Source organism: Stigmatopora argus, chromosome 18, assembly GCF_051989625.1.
Source record: "Stigmatopora argus isolate UIUO_Sarg chromosome 18, RoL_Sarg_1.0, whole genome shotgun sequence".
In the NCBI taxonomy this organism is placed as follows: domain Eukaryota; kingdom Metazoa; phylum Chordata; class Actinopteri; order Syngnathiformes; family Syngnathidae; genus Stigmatopora; species Stigmatopora argus.
This window is the reverse complement of record NC_135404.1, coordinates 11585726-11608750: the sequence shown is the minus strand read 5'-3', so window position 1 is coordinate 11608750 and position 23025 is coordinate 11585726. Positions and strand designations below refer to the sequence as shown.

General features: G+C 44.7%; 1 protein-coding gene across 5 annotated transcripts in view; it reads left to right on the top strand.

The window, feature by feature from the left end:
• Positions 1-23025, top strand: part of raraa (retinoic acid receptor, alpha a) — a 152382-nt gene that overhangs the window by 66878 nt on the left and 62479 nt on the right. For 4 of the 5 annotated variants that reach the window (XM_077625036.1, XM_077625035.1, XM_077625034.1 and 1 more), the window contains one exon: positions 14494-15064. In XM_077625036.1, the coding sequence (XP_077481162.1) occupies positions 14911-15064 (154 nt within the window). In that variant the 5' untranslated portion in view covers positions 14494-14910. Of the gene's footprint in view, positions 1-1867; positions 1965-14493; positions 15065-23025 lie in introns of those variants that run through there. The other variant, XM_077625038.1, reaches the window with a different exon arrangement.

Sequence of the window (23025 nt, the reverse complement as noted above, 5' to 3'; positions counted from 1 at the left end):
GCCAGTGTCAGAAGTGGTCATGTGCTGAGGAAGGAGTACGGAAGATGGAAGGAGGGCTTGCCTGATAATCTGTTTACCTCCCTGAAAAAGGCTTGGGGCGCCTTTCTGATTAAAGTTCACTCTTTCATCTATCATGTGGCAGCCGTCGAGAAGCTTCGCCAGCCGCCGATACCGACGGGCCATCCAACACGTCGCAAATTTCATATCCTTCTGCTTTGTCTTTCTCTGGAGATTTGGGGAAAACCGGCCCCTAGGAGTCCTTCTTCCGTCTCTCTCAACAACGCTTTTTTGCTCGAATGCTGACTCGGTGGATGTGTCGTCGTCTTACCTCCGTACGCCGCTCTTACTTTTCTTCAAAGCGCCTCTGCTTCCGCGTTTCCTCCCGTGACGCGCTTTGCCGACGCCGGGCTTTTAGCACCTGCAGCATAATACAATTATAGGCATTTGGGGACACGATATTGTCAGCGGCTTTCTAAAAATACCTTTACAGTCCGCAGAAGCGCCGCAGGATGTGCTGAAGCAACAGTGGCGGCGCAATGTTCTGGCCACTCGGGCACAAGTGCACTTTAAAAGCTTTTTGCACCCTCCAAGGCCTCGCCGGTGTGAGCGAGGACATTCGGGTGGACTTAAATACGGCAGGCGTTGCTAACGTAGCTTGGACCTTCTTTGTTTTGGTTGGATTTGGAGAGGATTTGATGTAATCGCCCTTCAGATGTGGAATAATATTTCTCCTTTTTTGTACCATAGAAGGCCATTTAGTTAGAGCAAGTAGTATTTGTCTTATTTTTTCTAAAACAGTTAGACTTTACTTGGTACAACACTGTTATGCCTACGTATGGTCAGAACAAGACTTTAAAATTTTTTTTTTGATTCATTCTCACAAGTTGTTTTGTCCGATTAGCAGAAACGGATAGCTAGAAACAGCTAGCTTCGACCCCTGAGAAGCTGACATTAGCTTGGATTGTAAACGTCAATAAATTGTCAATCAAGACTTTGGCCATTTTTTTAACAATTATGACTGAATGAAAAGAAGAAAAAAAACAGAAGTCAAGGTTTGTTTTCGCAAATTTCGATCCCCTCCAAGTCTGGAATGACCCACATTTGAGTTTGACTTTGATATATTTAATAAGGGACAGCACATATTAATGAACATATTTATATTCATGTTCATGAACATATGTATGTAAATATGTAAGATTGTAGCCAAGGGCTAATTTCCATCTATAGTCCCTTGTGTAGTTTGAAGATAAACGATGGCACACACTAACAAGTAGCACAGTTTTAGACAGCGTTATGATGGCAATTTTGTTGGTCTAACAGCCAGGCTTTAAGATGATTGGCCAAGAGGTTCAGAGACGGGAGTTCACGTATGTTAATGGCTATTGAGTTCCAGGTATGAAGAGAGAAGGTGCTTTGGCTAATTTAGGGGATTGAAGGGAACTACACAGTCACCTCTAGAGCCAGCTCTTGTTGATCCGTTGGAATTTTTTGGTACAAAATCTTGCAGTGGAGGAGGAGCTTTGTGTTGGAAGATTTTGTAAACTAAGATGGCATCTGCGTATTTAACAGTGTTGTCCCAGTTCAGGCGTTTGTGTTTTTTTTTTATATCTGTCAGTGGTGGGAAGGCGGGATGCTCCTAGCTAGTGTGTCCGCTACGGACAGAGTGTTACATCACACCGGCGTGACAAAAAGGCACCGATGAATTTTGGCGGGGTGTGGTAGGAACCCAATTGTGGCCCAACAAAGGCAAGTTAAGTGGATAATGACTTTTATTGCGGTTTTCTGGAGCAGCAAGATTGGTCTGGCACGAGGCAGTCCAATCCAACTCGTTGTGTGGGAGTTTTAGTCTCTGCGGTTTCGTGAGAGAGCCACAGGATTTCCAGTTGGAGATGCAGAGAGGATGTGCGGGGAAGTGGCGCGAGAAAGAGAGTCTATCACTTATTGACTCAAGGACGTCAATCCAGGTAAGGCTGTGGCAGAAGACGTGGTCGAACAGGCGAGGAGTTCGCGAGTAGGGGGAAACGTAGCTAGGCGAGAGATTAATCAGGGACAAGGCTGGTCGAGAGGAGGAGATCAATCTGAGGAAAGAACATTGGAAACTGGACGGTCAAAGGAGAGCGGCTTGTGACAGATATTCCGGCTCGATTGCAGCAGTTGAGTGGCTGCCGTGCACCAAGAGGGTCTACCATTTTTACAATCGTTACATCAACGGGTTAATCGGCGGACTCGAAAGTTGTTTAAGGCCCATTTGCAGTGATTTATCAAAGTAAAGTCTAATCGTTGTTTATTCATTCTCTTTACTTCGTCTCATTAACCGGATCCCTGTCTTGGCTTAAATGGACATAGTCATCTGAAAAAGCCTGCACTTAAATGAACCGTCATTTGTTATTTCTGAAATCGGCAGCCCTTTTTGGGTGACTTGTCAGATCAAATGTACTGCTTCACAAGGCTATTATTACGATAGCTCCGTAGCACACCCTCTGTGACGTCAAACCGCCATCATACAAACAGTAAATGATGGTTTCTACCCCACAGCATAGCTAATCTTAGATTTCTCCTGTACTCCGGTCTACGTCTGACCGAAAACCCCGTCATTAAGAGGAAGAGAAAACATGGCCAAACGTAGTTATTACCAGGTTTTGTCCATTTCTTTTAACAATAGTGACATTGGATGTCCTGATCTCGCCTCTCTGCTTGAGAGCAACCATTGATAAGGAGCTTCTGCACTTGACAAACCTTTTAACGAGAGTCGATAGCGAAAGATTTCTGCTCCCCGGACTGGAAATTGTAAGAACATTTCCATTTTGAACGATTTTTTTCCACTATCATTACTTTCTGGGAAATGTTTGGACTTTGGCTAATACATGTTGTGTAGGAAATTAGGAACAACCACTTTTGTATTTCGACAATAGCATCAACGAGTTGAATCCTGGAATTCTTTCCTTTTGATAGTTCACAATTTCGAGTGATTATTTATTTTTGAATATTCTTTGACATGGTTCAAAACTAAAAATGGTGACTTTAAGGACAAAGACTACTACTGTTCTTTTCTCCCTTCCATAGCCATCAAGTCGTCCATTCCTCGTGTTTATTCTCTTGCCTCGTCAAGCTCGAACAGAGCGAGCCTTGATGTCCACCGGAGCAAAACGCAAAACAAGGACGCGACGACTACTGTGTTTCCAAAATATTTGCTCTCTTTCCTTTGCATAGACAAGTGAAAATCAAAATATTGTTGCAGCTCCATTTAATTCAGAGTCATCTTCAGTTCAGGTGGAAGACATCCGGCCGTGTTTACGTTCCATCGACTTTAGACCAACCATCCATCTTGTTTGTCAAATGTAGCCGATGCGCACATCTGCTGGTCACTGGGCGCACCTGTGTACACAAAATTAGCTTTGGGAGTGCTATTACTAGTCTACATAGACCTTAACCCCGGGGGTTCAGAAGTAGAAGACTTGGGTGAATTCACTTCAGGCCAGACAGACAATCTAGTCTCGTGGCAGCCTTTGATGGACTGATTTAATCCCACTGATGGTGGCCATAAGACACCGGAGAGGGGATTGGCCAATATACACAAAGGCACACAGCCTTCAGTCACACATGTGGAGACAACGGGGCTGTGTGTGTGTGGGTGTGTGTGTGTGTATGTTAAGCAGAAAGGTCAGCGGGGCTAACACGGTCCCCTGGCTGTTCTCAAGGTTAATGCGAGCCTGACAGCGGCGGCTGTTAGCGGCCTTCGGACGGGGCCCCGCCCTCATCGCCGGAGCCGATTCATTGCGACGGCAGGGGTGCATTAAGCTGTAACGGCTCCCGTCCCAGGTGTCACTCACCCCTTTAGACGCCGCCCACCCCGTGATCTCCCGCATCCTATCAAGTCTCTTCGGTCCACGCCACGTGCCGTTATAACATGTAATCCCGTTGTCCGTTAATTGAAACGCGTCCGACATTGTCTCTACGGTCCATTAGGGGGGGGACGGGAGCCTGTTCGCGAGTGTCACCCCTGCTTTAGCGGCTCCCTCATTAATTTTCATAGTCCGTGTTTGACTTCTCGTCACAAAGGGGGGGCGGGGATGAGGAGAGGTGAAGTACGAGGGGGAAAATGCAGGCTGGCGTGTTGGAGTCTCGCGAAAACCATTCAAATCTCATTTACATTTTAATTCAAAGACATTAAGCAGATGCTCTTATCACGTGCAGGTTGACGCTTAGCGTCACTTTCAAGGACGCCTAGACCAGAGGGCTTGATAAATGAGCGCGCGCCGGGATTATGACGGATTTATGGGTAAACACCGCGATTTGAAGTTGCAGCGAAGTCCAGTTTTTCCCGAGTAGATCCCATCTCCACAACTTCGCCGGAGAAGAGTTATCGAACGTCATCCCGAGGGGGGAACAAATTTTGCGCAGACGTTTGTCTTCAGGATGTTGTCGTTTAAATTCGTCGTCGCCCGGGTGCCGAGCCGAGCGCCTGAGTCCATGGAAGACTGATGATGTTGTTGACTCATTGTCAGCCAGATGCCAATCAATCAATTAGCCGATCAATAGTCATCTGGTGAGCGCCTAAGGACGTTGGGAGAGGGGGAGGGGTCTCAGAGGAACACTCTGATCAATCCGTCTGCGCCTTCGCCGAAGAAGCGCAGGTGTGTAAAGCATCGCAAGTGGCGTACGCACAAATAAATACGCAAATTAGCTTAGCTTTATTGTCATTGTAACGAGTACAGAAATGCATTCCAGGTGCAGCCCGACCGAGACTGTCATAACATCAGATACTACATTGAAGGGATAATTAATTCATGTTTTTTATTAATAACTTCTCCCATTTTCCACATCCAGTCGTCTGATTGCAATGCAATGCCAAGGAGAAAACTTCCCGTCTCATTCCCCATCCTTCATCTACCCTCGCCTCCCTCCTTTCCATTAGGGAAAGTTGGATTCCCCGGGTGATGTCGTCAGCGGCTATCGTGAGCTACGCTATAACAGCGCTAATAGAAAGCCTTGGCGGCTTATGGCGCCCGTGCATTTTTAAATGGGAGTTTTATGGCTCTGTGCGCGTAGGTGAGCGAGGACAAGGAGAAATGTGCTTGATAGGTCTTCCTTGATGGGTTTCAATTAGAGGGGGATTAACTGTGGGTAGGATGAGTGTCCCACTGTGGCTTTTCGGGGGGAGGTCATCCCACAAAATTTGACAAACAGCATCGCACATTTCTTCCTAGATATCCGCCTGGGGAGACCTCGCTTGCGGTTTCTTTGGAGATATGAGCTGTTGTTGATTGAATCTTGGCTGGATTGATAGCGTTTCTCTTCCGAACAATGGAGACTAATGTTTGGAGTTTGTTTTGCGGGTGGACTGGTTGGAGAAAAAGTCTGTGGGTTATCGAACGCAAGTACGGACACTGGGATGGATTTAGCAGGTGAATGAACATGGCCTTCTGGAGGCTAACAAGCCCCCCTGGATGCACCGTGACATTTGGCGTGCTGCTTTTTCTTCACACCCTGATGCTCGATACCAACACATTGTCACTTTTACACTCGTTTTCACGTGTGAACGTGTTGCTGGGCGGAAGAAACCCCAACAAGGATCATTTTTTTCTTAATCTAGACAAGCCTCTTACCGTTTCATCACGTTCTATATTCGGCTCGTATTGTTTCTTATAGGGACTCCTGGCCCCCGTGCCTTTAAGAGGGCACCGCCGCACATCTTTTTTGATCCTCAAGTGAGCGAGCGGCGGCATAAACAGGAAGGGGCCCTGCCTTTAAGTGCGTCATTCACTCTCGTGTCATCGGATCTTCTGTGTTGAAATATGTGCTCCAGTCTTTCTCAAAACATTGTTAGTTTGACATCCTGGATATAGGTATTCAAAGGTGGCAGCCTTGTGCGCCGACGCGGATGTATGCCGATTGTGTGAGCGCGGTATTTGCCAGAGGAAAACCGAAACATCCTCTTGAGCAATCTGTCTCGCGTTGCCCCGTGAGACAACAAAGTCACGCAAATAACGGGCTTGAAAGTCTGCTTATGTTGAGGCATGGAATATGGTAACAACAGTGTTTCGGCTATATATATGTATTTGCTCTGTGTGTATGTGCGTGTGTGGAAGGGGGGAGTGGAGGTCTTGGAGGTCCTCTGCAGAAATGTGGTCTTCATTTGCGCTGGGCCTCCTCCGACTAACTGGAACAAGGTTGGCCGAGTTTTAGTCACCTCACTAAAACTCACATGAGACGCAATTGCTGCACATGTGCTCTGCTTGAGTGTCGTTTCTGTTTCTAAGAGCATGTTTGACCTTGTGATGAATAAGGCTTCCTCGTGTTCACAAATGACTTCCGATGCGTTTATGCTATTTCACGCAAAATTGGGGAAATGGGGAACTTGGGCTAGTGAGGTCAAAATTCATCACGAAAATGTTTTTAAAAGTTTCTGCTCTAACTTTTGAACGGCGGTCGCACGATAATAAATTGGCAGTTACCGACAAAGTCAAGCTTCAAGTTCTTTAATAATATTAACAGTTGTGTAGGGTGGGTCTTCTTAGGGGGCAAAATGTTCCTGGATCGCCTCTAATCTAATGTGAATATACTATATTTCCCTTCAGACTTAATTGCTATTATATCTGGAAACATATTTAACCCAGACGTCAGTTTCTGTGCTACATTTTCATGCAAAACCTCAAAGACGGAAGGTCACAACATATTGGATACATCCTGCTTTGTCGCATGCACTTTGTCTAGATCTAAAATCCAAATGTTTTTATTGAGAAAGGTCAAGCAAATAACAAATATATAATTCAATTGCCATAAATGGCAAGTCAGTCAGATCCAATGATTTAACCAAAACAAGGTCTGACCATACATAGAATGGCGTCCATTCAAGAATGATCCGACCCAATCCTTGTCCTCCGTCCTTTGCCCTTCTAAGTGATTTACCTTGCTCTTGTTCTGGTTAAGAAGGCGCTGAAGCGAGAGCAGATTGTTCCAAGCGTGCTGGGCCAGTCGAGGCGGGAGTGAGCCAATGAAAGTGGTGTGTCACTGCAGTGAAAAAATAACACGGACCCCAGGCCGCAGGAGGCGTGCGTGACTCACCATGAGGAAAACCTCAACGCTTGTTTGCGCTGCCCTGCTCCCCCCCACCCTTTTTACCTCCACCAAAGACTAATAGAGTGACCAGAACGACTTGCATTGGTCCGAGAGAAACCTGAGATCTATTTTGGAACATTTTCAAAAGGAGGATTCTGAAAGGCTGGCTAACAGTTAGTACGAAGATGCTAATGTCAGCCAACACTAGCGTTCGGTTAGGTTAGAACTTTATTTCATCCTGTATTCAGGAAATTTCTTGTTTGCAGTAGCAAGACAGACACAAGACATTGTAGACCTAGACCCTAGACTTAGCCCTAGACCTAGCCTCATCAATCCCTACATTTTACTACTGAAGTGATCCCTGCCCTTTACATGCAGTTTATTACGTTGTAGCATGAGTTTATGAGTTCTTAAATCTATTTCTATCCTCGGATAATTGGCATTATGCTAAAGATATTCCAACTAGAGTTTATTTTTCCCCATACAGTATAGTGAACTCTCTACGCTCGGGTTCTAGACCACAAACGAACGACAAAAGATTTGGATTTGATATCTAAGAATGGTTTCTTTTCAAATATTTAGGCGTCACATTTTCTAACTTGTTTTTTTTCTTGTCTTTCCCAAACCTAAAACGTCTTCACACTGCCCTCTAATGTTGCTAATCTCGCTGACCGCTCTCAAACTTTTGATTCCCCCCTCCCGAAAAAAAAGGCCCGCCCTTCCATCCTGGCTCTCGTTGCCATTTTCCTTGGAGTTCTTTCCCCTCTCACCTCGCTCCTCTCTTCATATTTCATATTAAGCAAGCCGCTTCGTGGAGCCAGCTGTGTAAACAATCGAGCCCAGCCCTTCGTGTTTTTACAGAGCTGGAAAAATGTCCAGAAAGGGGAAAGAAAAAAACAAAAAGGGCAAGACACAAGGAGCTTGCCGCGGGCCCTCCGTATCACTGATCTATAGCCCTTTTGTATCTCCGACCTCCTTTCGAGCACGACTGGGACTTTTTGCGTGTGCGTGTGTACCTTGCAGACCCGTGTGTTTATATGCATGTGGGAGTGTTGTGTAACCATAACCTCCTGCAAATATTGACAAAGCTGAAGGGTTACAGTGGCTAGCCTGAAAAGCAATTGCCGCATGTTGTCTTCTCTTCCCTTTTGGACCAACGCTTCTTTTGTGCGAGGTGGACGAGAACAAGGGAGTCACGTGGGAATCAGTCAAATAGCTGGGCAGGTGACCTAAGTCAGAAGCTCCCCCGGAATCATGTTCTACGGGACTTGTTTCCTCATCTGACACACTTGTCATTTTGTATTGCGACTCGTCGCACGGTAAAGTCAACGAGTCTTAACTACTGGTTTGCGTTGAGGTGTAAATTGATGGAATCCTTGGGAAAATGTTGGGAAACGTATTTTAATTGCACAATTTCAATAGATATGGAGCTTGCAAAAATTCTTTTTGAATACTTCTGCAGTAGAGGATTAGTTGTAACCAGTCCAAGACTAGTGTCTTATTAAAAGATGAGTCATAGATTTGCTTGAAAATCGTCTTTCGAATTCCAACAACCTTTCCGTCCAGTAGTTCAGGGTCATCTCGCTTGGCTAGGAGAGAAAAGGAAATTTCACAGCAAAAAAAAAAACTAAAATAAATAAGAGTGAGAAACTCGATATGTAGCCAGATGGTCAAGTTATGCACGGGCAATCACGCAGCCGCAATCATTTTGTGTGAAGGGAAGCATGCAAGCATACAGGATCTTCGCAGGTTTTACTTTTAGTCTTTGCAGGTCCGCCACTTGCCGGCCTTTGAGATAATTAGCGTCTGAACTTTGCGAGGTGAGCCACAAATGTCAGCGGGCCCTCCTCGCTGACAAGTGGAATCAACCCACGGGGGGCTTGGGCTAAAGATGCTTCTCCGCGGCCTGGGTGTGCACTTAGCACACTTTAGAATCCCTCCCACTTGCTGCTCTCTCACCCATAAAGTGTCGGACTGCTTAAGTGGAGCTCCACCGGGGACAAAACTAATACTACGAGTTATTAAATAACACGCCATCCTGGAAACGGATTCTGATATATTCTACCGTTACTCGGATCTTTATGTCAACCCTTCCTAGCTTCATTTCCATAATCAGCCTGCACAAAGGAAGTCAATAAACCACAGTCTACTACTTTTAGCCAGCTTAGCGTGGCCACTTTGGCCTGAATAATTCACATAACATTAGCCGGGATACAGTGCACGCGACTCGTCACAGTGTGCCGCTGCGCCGCTCTACTTTTTATGCAAATCTGAGCACGAAAAGTACGGTTTGATGTCTCCCTCCAGGGCATTTGGGCGGCACGCGAAGGTGACTCGGGACATTCGGGGAGGCACGCGACCCCGCTAGCTAGCTCGGACACTTGTTGCTACAGTATAAATGCAAACACGGACTGCTTAACCCTTCAAAGTGAAATCCAAAGTCATCGGGGCGCATATCGGAAACGTATCCTCGCGAGAGCGTGGCCAGATGTCGAGGAAAAGTTAAGGACCGTGTTTCACATTTCATTCATGTTTTCACGAACCGGGCCGTTGTCCAGAAACAGCCATGTACGTCATCACCACCTGCTCCAACTAACCCAGTCCACCTGTCGTTTTCCAAATGTTTTTGTCAGTTAAGGTTAGGATTGTACTCTGCTCGTAAATTCTGCATGCGTAGATTCATAGCCGTGTGTTTAAAATAATACCTTTTATTTCCGTATGAGTGAAAATCCTTTGGGAACGTGATGTGCTCGGATTCAAAGGGAAACACAAAGATATACCGTACGCGTAAATGTGTTATTCATGTACAGAGGGTGACGAAAAAGGAATGTTGCTATAGAGTTAACAGAAATCGAACTCAACAAAAGCTATAAAGGTAACCGCAATAAGTTTTGTCATTGAGGAAACTGTCCGATCCAATTGAATGAATACGCACCAATCTGTTAGTGTTTTTGTCTATGAATGACGATGAGTTTTTTGTGTTTTGGGGGCCTGGTGTCATATCAATGGAAGCAGTATTTTGTGGGTCCAAGAATATTGGTCAAAGTGCTCACTTTGTGGGTGGAATTTTTGCAATTTATTTTTTTAATGGCACTGGGAAATGCTAATTATTGCGAAATATATGGTTTTGGAAAAGCCAAGTTGGTCCATAGCACTAGTCCCAGGTCTAGATGAAGACGCCTCTGCTATACATTGTTTCTATTGACGTCTTGTTACTTTGCGTAACCTTTGCTGAACTCGCTAGGCGTTGCCATCTCGCCACGTGTTGCCGAGCCGCCCTGTCTATTTACGTCCGCACCAGCTTCCATACTGTATGTCATGCGCCGCATGGACCGTCCCCCGCGGCTCCCGTTGCCCGACGGTCCGCCCGTCCACCCCGACCTCGCTCTGCCATTTGCTGCTCGGCCGATGATTAATTCAAAGTTTGCTGTCACAAGCAATTACGCTCCTCGTGCCACGCGACCTCTGAACCTTCCCCCTCCCTGGCTGTTACATGCCAACGCCACCGTTAAGACCAAGTGACCTAGATTGTTTGTTTATTTTCCCCCTACTGCTAGTGATCACTTAGCCCCCCCACCCCTCGGAGCTAGCCTTCATACAGTTGTGCACTTATGGTTACATATGTTGAAATGAATATAGCATCTGTAGGATACTGAAAAGATATCGCTTTTAAAAATAGAAGCTGCCTCGTAGGGAATTTTTCCAAAGTAGTGCATTAAACGCATAAATCCGGCCCTCGGGGAACCACATCACGATCGCTCACATCAATCCTATATTAATTAATACATACATATATTCTTGCTTTTAGAGAAAAATGGTCACAAAGGGGTTGGTTAAGGGAGTCTGTGTAGCACCGGAAAAATGTCCTTTTATTCAGTCGGTGTGGATTTGAAGGGCATCTTGACTCTGATTGTCGCCCCTTGACACCCGCAGTCATTTGGCTCCCTTTTGTTTCTTTGACCTGGTGCTTTAGCGCTATCATTTTGAAGCGGGTGAGGTAAGGTTTTAGCACAAGAGATCCAGAGATGCAATAGCGGCTTTGCACTTGTGTGTAATCATGTTTTTTGTTGTTGTGGATGAATGCAATCCCGATGCAGGCCTTTTTCACAGGTAATCCTCGGGCTATGCTTGTTATCTGCGATTTCTTTTAAAAATAGAAAGGATCAGGTATAAGGATATTGCAAAAAAATAGATATTTATAGATACACTAAACTTTGCAGGAACAAAAATGTCCAGGTTAGCAAAATAATCAAAACGAATCTATGATGCGTTATACAAAATGCTGAAATTCGTAATTTATTTCAAAATCTCCGGCTTTAACCTTCATTTTTGAGTGACCACCTCCATCTAGTGTAAAAGATGAGAAGTGCGAGAGAAGTTAGGCTGAATTTATGCTTCTTGTGCAGGCCATATTTACATTATTTACCATGAGCCACTAAAACCTAGCTTGGACTTGCTCTTGTATTAATCTTGTTCTTTTGATTCATTTTGTGGATGTCTTTTTTTTCAATGACCAAAAATATTTTCTTGCCCTATAGCAAATGTAACATTCTTTAGATTAGATTAGATAACTTTATTCATCCCGTATTCGGGAAATTTCATTGTCACAGTAGCGAGAATACAGACACAGGAAAATACATTTTGACATAAATAAATAGGTAATAAATAAGTTAATAAATAAATAACTATAGAAATAAATAAGCGTGTTGCTGAAATATATATATATATATATATATATATATATACACACATACATATATATACATACATATATATACATACATATATATATATATATATACATACATACACATAGATGTACATGTATACATACATACGGTTGGTCTTAAACAAATGTAACAGTCATTTGCTGAAATCAGCAATTATTTTTGCTAAGTTAAGCAACGCGAAAACAATGTTTCAATGTTCTTATAACAAAATCCCCCTGACTAAAATACATTACAATTTCCCAGTTGTCATGACATCAGGCACGCACCTTCCTTTCCCCTGCCTGCTAAAGCGGACATACTAGTCAGTTTATTTACCGCGACAGAGTTGTGGGTTTGCAGTTGGAAAGAATAGTGATGTGCCACACGCTATATCCGCTACAACCGCTATAACCGCTATATCCGCTAATGGTGGCTACACAAGACGCTGTAATGATAATGGGCAAGAAAGTATCCCATTTGCTGCTAGTGAGTTCTCCCATTGACCCAGCGAGAGGTTGCTCCTTAGTGAAAGAAGTCAGCATCTATACAGCCTCTGGCTCTTACGCCGAAATATAGATGGCATTACATCACATGCGGCTCGCTGACAATTCTAATGCATTTTACATGATCCCACCAGCATGAAATGCCGCAGCGGTTTTTCCAAATATTGACGCTTGCGATGCCATACCTCAAGGGCACTTTGCTAGGAGATGTGTTTCTTAACTCGGCTCATTTTTGAGAGGGCTCTCGGCGTAGATTGCATTGCGCGTGCTTACCTTTCCACGCAATAGGTCTTTTTACGCCTTGGTTTGCAAGTTTTTGCTTAATAATGCAAGGCAAGCGAGTATTTTGGTAGTTGTATTGGTTGGCAGCTTGAATTCCGATGGGACATTATTAACAGAAATTAGCATTTTTCTAAGATAATCATCAATGTGAAACAAAAAAACAAACAAACACAGATTACTCCAGGAGTACATAGTATTTTGTGGTAAACTGTTATGTGTAGTTGGGGTTTTGGGATGGTTTGCTTGTGATCAGGCCTGTGTACTTTGTAATCAACCCTTGTCTGTCTACTTAATCCCGTGTGTTTGTCAATCTTGGTCAGATCGTCTGCCTTGTTTGCTTCACGCCATATTCCTCGTTTCCCCACGTCTACCTGTCGGGTTTGATTTTGTTATTTGAATCTTAGACCTTGTTATTTTCTTGACATCCTTCCCACGTTTTATTAAAAGTTTGGTTAAAGCACTCCCAACTACGTTCCACGACCGAGCTAATCGAAACATAAACACACACATTACAATATACCGTTAGCGTTGACATATACTCAATTCAGACAGGTATCTACTGTAATGCTCACAATGTACGCCTCATCGAGAATGGGGGTGCCGTGTACGCGGTTGCGCCTTTCAGCCGTCACATCACAATGCTTCACGCAATCTAACAAGCAAGAACATGTCTGCCTTGACCCTTCTCCCTTTACAAAAGTTCATCCCCGATGTTCCGTCGTTATTCATGCCGGAGTGCCGCATTCCGATGTTCACGCAAAGACACATTCCCTCCTTTTGGGTTTTGTCTTTTGTCTTTTTGTTCCACACAACATTTCCACAGTTTGCCTCTTACCAATTCATAAATGGCTCATTACGGGGAAGAATATATGGCGCTTGTGTTGTGACAAGCTGTTTTCAAGTCACGCTGTTCTCTTAATCTTGTTTTTATCGGGGTGTCAGCGTCAGCTCTTGATAGCAATTATGTTCTCTGGCGCGCTCGGTCTTTGTTTTGGAAGTTAACTCGGCTGCGCAAATCTCTGGTGGTCCCAGAGTGGCACCTTGGGTATCACCTCTGGCTTCCGCAACTGGCGTAATTAGCCAAGTTTTTCTTTTGTGTCGGCGTTTGTGTGTTTTTCGCTCGTCTCCCGCGCTATTTTGCAGCCTGTCACCGTTAATGAGCGGCGCGCTAAAGCTGTGAAGAGGCATCACGCGCCCACCGCTCTCCTCTCACTTTTAACACCCCATTAGGTAATTAAGGCAGATGGGTTGTTTTTGTAAGGTTTCAGTCTAGACATTACCATTAATTAGCGTCAAAACAAAAGTGCTGTTTAGCTCAAACGCTCAGTCCGAAAGGAGGAAAAAAAAAGGCTCTTGAACTTTCGTTGCAACGGTACTGAGTGATCATCGCTCGTATTTCTTCAGGGTTCGGTAAATCCGCAGACTTTGTTGACTCGAGTAGGAATTAACGCTGTTCATTATTTGAATTGGGCAATCGTTTTAAAGCCAATAAGAAAAAGCGAAGCGTTTTTTTTGGGGGGGGGGGGTTCAGTCTGTTTCAGATTGCTCTTCTTTTAATGGGGAAATTCAGGGTATTTCTGAAAAAACGTAACAAAATTAGACAAGAACCACCATTTTCAAGGAGATTGTTGCTTTCTGGTCATGTTTGCAGCTCCTCTCCCTAATTCGCTTTAATAAATCAACCGCCTTCTTGCGATATATGGTGCTTTGCCATAAGTACCTTTACCACGTCACTAAATACACTTATTAACCGATAACACGGGGAATTCAGGACAGATTTTTGGGTATGTCTACCGCTTCCACATCTGAATTTGTTATTGGTTTGTGTGTGACAATGTGATTAATTCACACTTGATCTCAAGAATGTCCATTTATTGAAGGTAATTGAAAAAAAAATTCGGTCCCAGCTCTAATTTGTCTTTTTTTTTCTATTTCCACAGAGTCTGAGAGGAAGGGGCCCATTGGGGAAAAACATGGTGGCGTCATGTGACCCGAGCTCCCCGTAGTGGAAGCGTGCAACCGCCAACATCACCACGTTTGAACTTAATTTATCAACGTGACGAAGATAAGAAAAAGCCCGTTTTACAATATAGCGCGGCACATTAGGATCAAAAGACCCCGGAGCCCCCCTTTTGTCATCGCACCATTGTTTCCCCGATAACCGATCCCTCAACTGGATCGTAACCTTGGTGACAACCCGGCGACGAGTTTGCGACCTTCGCTGGACACCGCCTGGGATTACGCGCTAATCCGGCGTTCCCATGGGGGATTAAATCCGCCCAGTAAAGGACACTGACTCTGTTTTGGCCCCGTTACAAATCGCAAGGGTTTTTTTTCTTGGGCGAGTGACACGCGTCATGGCTGGAAAGGGCAACCCGATGCCGGGCCCGCATTTGAACGGCTTCCCCATGCCCACCTACTCCTACTTCTTCCCACACATGCTGGGGAGCCTGTCGCCTCCCGCCCTGGCAGGACTTCCCCTCAGCGGCTACAGCACGCCTTCGCCAGCCAGTAAGTCAAACTCTACTTTCACTTTCTCCCGTTTCACCTCTGCGATCGCTAGCTTACTGTAGACGTTCGCTTCCCAGCCAACAGGACTCTTTTCCGCGGTCCCGCATGACAGACATGTTGGTAAACAGCCACAAATATACACCCGCACTGTCACAGGGCCTCCAGCGCTGTCCTTAATTTATGAGCCCACACACACACATACTTAGAAATAAAAAAAACAGGCAGGACAGCCTCAGACGAGCACGGCTGGCTCATTGCGACAAAAATTGGCAAGCGTTACCGGAATAAAACTCGCTCATACAACTCGTTTTTTTTTTTGCAATCAATCAAAAGCCGGAGAACTGTCGTGAAATGTTTCCAAGTAGGTGATAAAGTTTGTTTTTGTCAAAAGGAAATGTCGCTGCAGTCAAGCGTTACTAAGTGCGGATGTTTGTTTGTTTGTTTTTTTAAATTGTGTTTTTACCCATGCAAACTTTTGAATTTTTAAAGCTAGTCTAGTTTACTACAATACAAGCTTTCTTAGGGGAAGATTGCGCTAGTCTTTAGACTTAACCCGTTCATGCACAAATGATGTTTTTTTTTCTTATTTCTACTCATTCATCGAATATATTGTATATTTCTTAAATGTTTTGAATAGGAGCTGATCAAGGTAAGTGCGTGTAGGTTCAATTCTATCTGCGTAGTCCACTACATACTTTATATATAAATATATTCACATATGTACTATAATGACAGCGCAATTAGTTGGTGTTTTCCCTTAGCAAAAGGAATATGAATTTAGGTTGCAAATAGATTGTAATGTCTGAGGAGTAACTTGGCCTTTGATTGGCTGGCAACCAGTCCAGGATGTCAAGTCAACGCTGATTGACTTCAGGTCACCCGCAAGCTAAAAAAAGTGCAAAATTGCATAGAGTGAAGCTTTGTTAAATGTTGGTATTGATATAAACAGCCCATGTATTGCTTCCTGAGTTGTTGAGAATCGATTACTATTTAGAAATGATTCTAATTTTGCGAGCCACGTCTGTTGACCGCTCATTTCGAACGAGGAGAACTTGAGTGGCATTCCATTGCACTTTTCCTCCTCAGGGGTCAGACATTTCCGACTTCCCATTTTTCTGGAATGCCGCTAACGGCGGCCTCCCACTTCCCCGTTAGCAGAATGTTACGCCTCCCTCTCACAAAGACTGTTGCTTCCCATTCAGATTTGGCCTTTTTACACGCTTGTAAGTGTTTGCGCGATTGTGTGCGCGCGCTGGGCCGCTTTCCCAGTGTTTGCGATAGGATAGGAGGCGGCGAGCTTCCCCTCCCTCCTGCCCGGACAAACATTTCCTTTCAGTAAACACCCGAGAGCTGGGGACACCGCCGCTTCCTCTCTCTCACACACGCTAGTGTTGAGTTGAAACACAATTCGGGGCGTTTCGCGCCGGCACATTTCGCCCGATGACGTCACACGCGAGCGAGAGTTCAACTCTCGCTTGCCCCCTCACGGCCGCGTATCCGCGCTCGCTCCCCGCCGTCTTTCGACACCAGCGAGTCTGAGCGGCGGGTGGGATTTTCAGTGTGTCAGAATCGGGGCGGGGGAACGTGGCCTGGATGGAGTTCAAGGCGAAATGTTTGCGTGCGCTCTGTCAGATTGTGCCGCTTCAACTCACATTTTGGTTTGTTTTGCTTCAGCTTTCAAATCGGCTTGCTACCTTTCGCCAAGGAGTTTATTTTAGTCCGGTGGTTGGCGTGCTTACTTGAATCTACTTAAATGATTAACTCGCAGAGAATGCTCATCTTTGCTCTGCCATCAACGTGGTTAGACGTCCAATTGATGGTCTACACCAGGGGTCGGGAACCTTTTTGACGTAGAGAGCCATAAACAATTCATATTTTCTAATGTTATTCCTTGAGAGCCATACTCCGAATTTAAAAGTCAAAAGACATGTAAATGGGTGTCTTTTATTTTAGTAATGTCACCACTTTTAAAGTGGAAAAAAAAGAATACCTTTGACAACATTCTTATGCAGTTGCTAATCAATGAGAGTATGCATTCTAGCAGAGTCTAATGCAAAAAAAGAAAACTAAAGCAGCACTGGACGTAGTATTTCAGTTCTGTCACCAGCGGGTTCCATGTTTTAGCTCACAGGTTAGCGAAGAGCCCGAGCCATAGGTTCCCTACACCTGGTCTACACGGTCCCAGAGAAAGCAATTCCCACCCAAGAATGGTGCGACCGAACCATATCAAATTCAGATTATTTTTTGGCAAACGCAAACCGTTCTGGTGGTATTTTAGCCAATCGAATGCGAGTATCCCAACGTTCCTGCCCCTTCCGTGATGTCACTAATACCCCTTGTCTATCGCTGTGTATGTACGTGGGTATGACTGACATCACAAAACGACTATGTTCGTATGCGCTGTCATTTTGTTGTTGTTTATACAGTATTAAGATAGTCACCATTTGCATACTTTTATACCCTCTTTCACAAGGTCTTTAATAGTACATTACATTTTCAGTCAGCCCTCAATAAAGTCAAAGTATTATAACATTTTACAATTTGACACTGATCCAGAGAAGAATCGTTGGGCCTCAGCGGAGTTCTGCACACGACAGGGTAGCATTCTGTTCTTGTCGTCGAGTTCTGGAAATGTTCAGTAGACACTCGGTCCGTGTTTTATCCGGTTGCCATGACACGAGTGATTGGCACTTTGTCAGCGTTCCATTAGTCCCCCCCCAGACAACATTTGCTTTCGAGTGCAGTGGAGCGCACTCTTCTTACGTTCTTGTTTCCCGCTGTTGGCGTCAACATGTTAACAAGTCGTTAACAACAGTCTCGATTATTGTAAGCAAGTGACTGCTCGACTGTCTTTCGCTTTCAAATGGACCCCCATGGAATTAAATAAACACTGATGTATCGTGACGAATTAGCACACAGCTATTTTTCGAAAATAGTTATGCAAGGGATCGTAAAATGCACAAATCAAAAGCAGAGTCAAAACTGCTTATTTTACCTAGATCAGGGGTCTCATACTCAACTTTTTCGGGGTCCGCTGATATATCAGTCTCAGGAAGTCTGTGCTGCATTAACGATTTCCTATTTTTTTTACCGACTTGGCGTAGTAGTCCATGTGATTCAACTGTTGCTACAAATATACAAACAGAATGTGCGCATGTTTTGGTCTACATTTTTGGATCTTTTATCCTAACGTTTGTTCCTTCTGCTCACGTTCAGCGTCTTTCATCTGGACTTGATGGAGCTCCGCCAAACACAATTGGTAGAGCCATCATTTGGAACAAGCAGAGCAGAAGGGTTAATAGAGGCTCCGACCGTCCTCCCCCGTTGCCATTTCTCATTATCTCTCCACCTCGGGCATCCTCACTTATGACTTTACATTATCTGAGCATCGCCATCAGCTTGGGTTGCGCTCCGGAGCAGCTATTGATATCCCGTTTATTGCCTGGAGCTTTATTGCTCAACACAGTATCACGGAGAGGGAACCCTCACGCTCGTATCGAACTTCGACAAATATGATTACCCGGCCAATCAAATGTCTCATTACACACAATCGGCGCCACATTCGCAGGCATTTTCAATTAAAAACCTTGGGAGACGCTGGCTCTGATGAAACTAGAGCCAGCGGGCCATAACCCGAGCAGGCTATTGATCCCATTCTTATCGTTAATGCCTTCCGTTGTGTGTCGCCGCGCTATTAGATTAGCGCGCTGTTTTGAAGGATCATCAAGAGTGCAGCCAATCTGCAACCTGTTGCCATGCAGGACTAATTCCCGGCAGAGCACGCTTGTTCCATTGCTTACTACTCGATACCGACCAAAAGAACCAAACGGCCTTTTTTTAATCCTCATTTAAAAATACAGTCGTACCTCTACTTACGAAATTAATTGGTTCCAAGACTTGAGAATTTTGTAAGTAGAGGTGTACTTTCTATGTAAATTCTCTAATTTGTTCCACCAGGGCCAAAAGCCATGCACTTTGTAATACATTATAGACTTTTACATGTGCCCTAAGTCTGTGTGTGTGAAAATATGTGCCACATTGCATTTGTAGTTTTGAATCGCTTAATAAGAGGAATTCTAAATAAAATAACGGATAAGGAAATGCATTTCCTTTTTGGGGGATTTCGTAATTTGAATCTTTTTCGTATCTCGAGTCACTCATTTGCATATGAAAAATGTGTAACCTGAAACTTTCGTACCTAGAGGCATTCGTAAGTAGAAGTATGACTGTGTACTTTTTAGCCAGGTGGAGAAATATAAAGAATTATTTTCAGAACTTTAGGAAGGGAAACCTTTCAAAAAATTCCCACTGAGGAATTGCAACAGCCATGAGTAAATATGGCTACGGTCATTTTTGGCAAGAGCGCCGCTTCCTGGACGGACAGGTGGTTCCTCTCTCCCTCGGTGGTCCCAACCAATGGAGTGGGACGTGCGAAAATATACAAACACTTGGGCTCACAATCCACTTCTGATCGGGTTATAATGACCGTAAGAATGGCTTGTCAAGTGCTCCGCTTTGGCAGAAGTCCAATGCGCCGGCGAGTCTGCTTGTGTACACACCTACTTAGTTTGATGTCACTGGTCAAAGCACTTTGTTAGGAGGCGACGTTATCGCTCAGTCATTGAGAATAACTCTGCCGGAGGTGCGCGTCATTATCGGAAAGCCGTTTGAAGGCTGCCGATGCGTCTGACGGTGAGGACGGAAGCTTATTCGCCGCGCCTGGTCAAGCACATACTCTATGTCTGTGTCACGTTCGGCCTATCTCGGCTATTGACCGGGTTGATTAACTGAAGCACCTTGATGACGTTCCCCTTCTCGTCAAAATGATTTGGCCATCAAAGGACTTTATTGTCATTGCTCAATCGTACGATGAAATCGAGACTCAAATCGGAAAATTGTGAGGTAGTAGAATATAGAAATCTTACGATATTTACTTTGATGTAGTCACCTAGTGGAAAATGTTATGTTGTTAATGTGTTACGGCCATTTTATTTCTTAAACAAGTGCTTGAAAAAATTCCAGTTTTACAAAGATAGGATGTTGCTTTCAGGCGGAAGTTTTGAAGGTGCCCATGCTTCATTTGTAAGGATGTTGACATAAATTACGCCCAATGTGATGAAAATATATTGTCTTGGCTGAAAATCAAGAATCACAATACAACTGGAAATGTTCCATTTTTTGCAAATGTGAATGTAAAGTTCAACATTTTCCGCGTCCATTCATCCAAGAACTCTAATGTTTTTCAATTGTGAGTTTTTACCCTCATATATTGCGGTAATGAATAAAAACGTCTGGTCGGAGCTCCGGCGAAACAAACGACGAATGTACAATGCATGAAAAGCAAGTGAAATGGAGCGTAGATTACGGCGCCAACAATAAAACGATGGCCGGGCTCGTAAATTCAGCTCAATGGCGAGAACGGATTGGACAATCTGTCTGCAGCCGGCCATGATTATCTTGCACATTTTCGATCGGTGCTCGTCTACAAGTGATTTCGAGATGAGCCTGCAGATGCGCCAGAAAGAAAATGGCCCACCTCTGAGTTGGAGCAGTGTAGAAGATTAGGATTTAGGAAGTCCCATTGTTTTAGCAAGAACTGAATTGCGACCCAGATGTGGATCTCTCAAGCGCACAAATCCCCAAGACCTCTCGTTGAAAACCTTGTGTCTTCTTTCCTCTCCGCACTCTCGCCTTTCTCCACTTTAGAATTCGACGGAGCTATCTTTACCCGGCCACCTATTTACTCCCGGCCTGTTATTTTCCATTTTCCAACCTGTCCTGGGCCAAAATCCCCGGCCGGAATTCTCCATCCTCACCGCAGGGATTTATCCCCAAGTGGCTTGGCAAGTGCGGTCCATCCACTCTCTAAGCCCCCTCCCCCGTGTTCCCCATCCTCGCTCCATCTCCCGCCACGTCTTTCTTTTTTTTTTGCGCCGTCCGCGGGTTTATGCAAATCCCCCCCCCCACCACTTCCCAGAGCTGTCTCCGCGTAATCCGGCGGACGGCTTCATTCGGTCTATTAGGAATAGGAGGACAACGCGCGCTATCTGTGACGAACATTCGCCGCGAGTGGAAAATCCATACATGCTACGGCGTAGCGACGCGCAAACGGCGAGAAGCGGCTAAGCCACGGTCGGGCCGCCACTAGTTGAAAAGCAGCGGCGCTTCGGCGTTCACTTGGGTAAACAGCGGCATAATCTAAATCTCTTTCTGATGTTCCACCGAGAGCATCTTTTCTTCAAAGTCAAGACAAGGGTAACGTGATAAGAACTCCTTTTTTTTTTTTAAACCCCGCCCCCATCGTTCCTCGTTCATTCGGCGCGTATCCTTTACGTCAGCCGGCTCTGGCGCTGACCTCCTTCTCCTTCCTTTTATCTCCACTCTGCACACAAATATATATGGCTATCTCCTAACGGCCTTTACGCGACACCCATCACGCGGCGTCATAATTCACCGCCGCCGCATACATTCAAATGTCAACGACTGGGCTCTCAGGCCTCGTTCCTCTATTGTCCTTTGATAAGCGCCAGAAATGACGACATACATCAAAATATAGAGCCGTTACCTAATGGAAGAGTCGTTGGAGAAAGGGCGAAAAAAATACGATTCCGAGCTCGGAAAGCGATTGAATGATCAAGCGGAGATTTTGCACGTTTTAAAAGGAAAGCCTTTTTCTCAGCGGCTAATGCGAGTTTTTTTTGTTTGTCTTTTGCGATTTTTTTTTTCGAGCCTCGGCACAATGACGGGCTGTGTTGTGGAAAAGTGCGAAAAGAGCTCGGCGGGGGCCGCGGCTTACGGGGCCAGCGCTTCTATTTTGGCATCCTCTGTTAAGGGGCCCGTTGCCACGTTAAACCTCGCAGCTTTGCTCCATAGCATGAGCTCATTGTTTCCTTGAATTGAGCGATAATACATTAGGCAAGGGGAATCTCACCGCGGACACGCTCATGTCACTCAACCCTCGTGGTCGTCTGAGAAGACATTCATTCTGGCCAATCTTGCGCCAATCTGCATTACTCGATGGGTTTTCTCGCCTCGGTCAGTCTTACTCTTCAAATCCTCGTTCACCTGCACGGCATTGTGAAAGCTTCCAAAAGCAGACATTTTTGAAAATAGCTCACTCAACACCGAACATAAATGTCCCCAAAGGTCAACTAAATTTGGACCTGTTTAGCTGCGAAGTTGTAATACGAAAGGCAAATCTTAAATTGACCTTCTTGTGGAAGTACATTTACTTGTTGTGATTGTCACCAGCAGCAATAAGGTCATTATTTGTTGTTATTTTTACCTGAACCAATCACTATATATATATTTTCTTGCCTAATTCAGGTTAAGTGCTCCCGATTACGGCGCGCAACTCTTTGTCATTGGCTTTCTTCTCTCTGACAGATTAAAATGGAAACATGCACTGCTATTAGCTTTCAATAAAGGAAAGTTAAAAGCGGATTTTCACCACGCTGCGGTCGGGCAGCAACGCTTTATGATTAAATAGTTCCTTTCCCTCCTCATTGTTATGAATTCTCAGTTGATCTTTTTGAGTTGTTCCCCTTCATTTCACGGATGTCTTTTTGTGCCCTTTTTTCATCCGTGTGGTTTCTTCTTCTTTTCTCTTGATTTCAAATGAGAGGCAAACAGCTGTTGCGCACTCAGATCTGCACTGCGAGGCACATGAAAGCGTCTCTGTCCCTTCTACTCACAGCCTTCTGGCAATGGCATGCACACAAACATACACACACACACACTCCAATGTCCCTTTTATTACAATAATATGCGGATGCTCACAATAAACGGGCACTAGAGATCTGAAGGATTCTTGAACATTAGGACAAAAAGGTGTTCTCTGATTTCTCAGTTTCATCACATTACCTACGTACACTCGTTCTGCTTGACTCATTGACTAGTATACTAGTAGAATAGTAGGAATGGTTTGCAGTTATAGTAGTAGGAGTATGAAATTCCCTTTA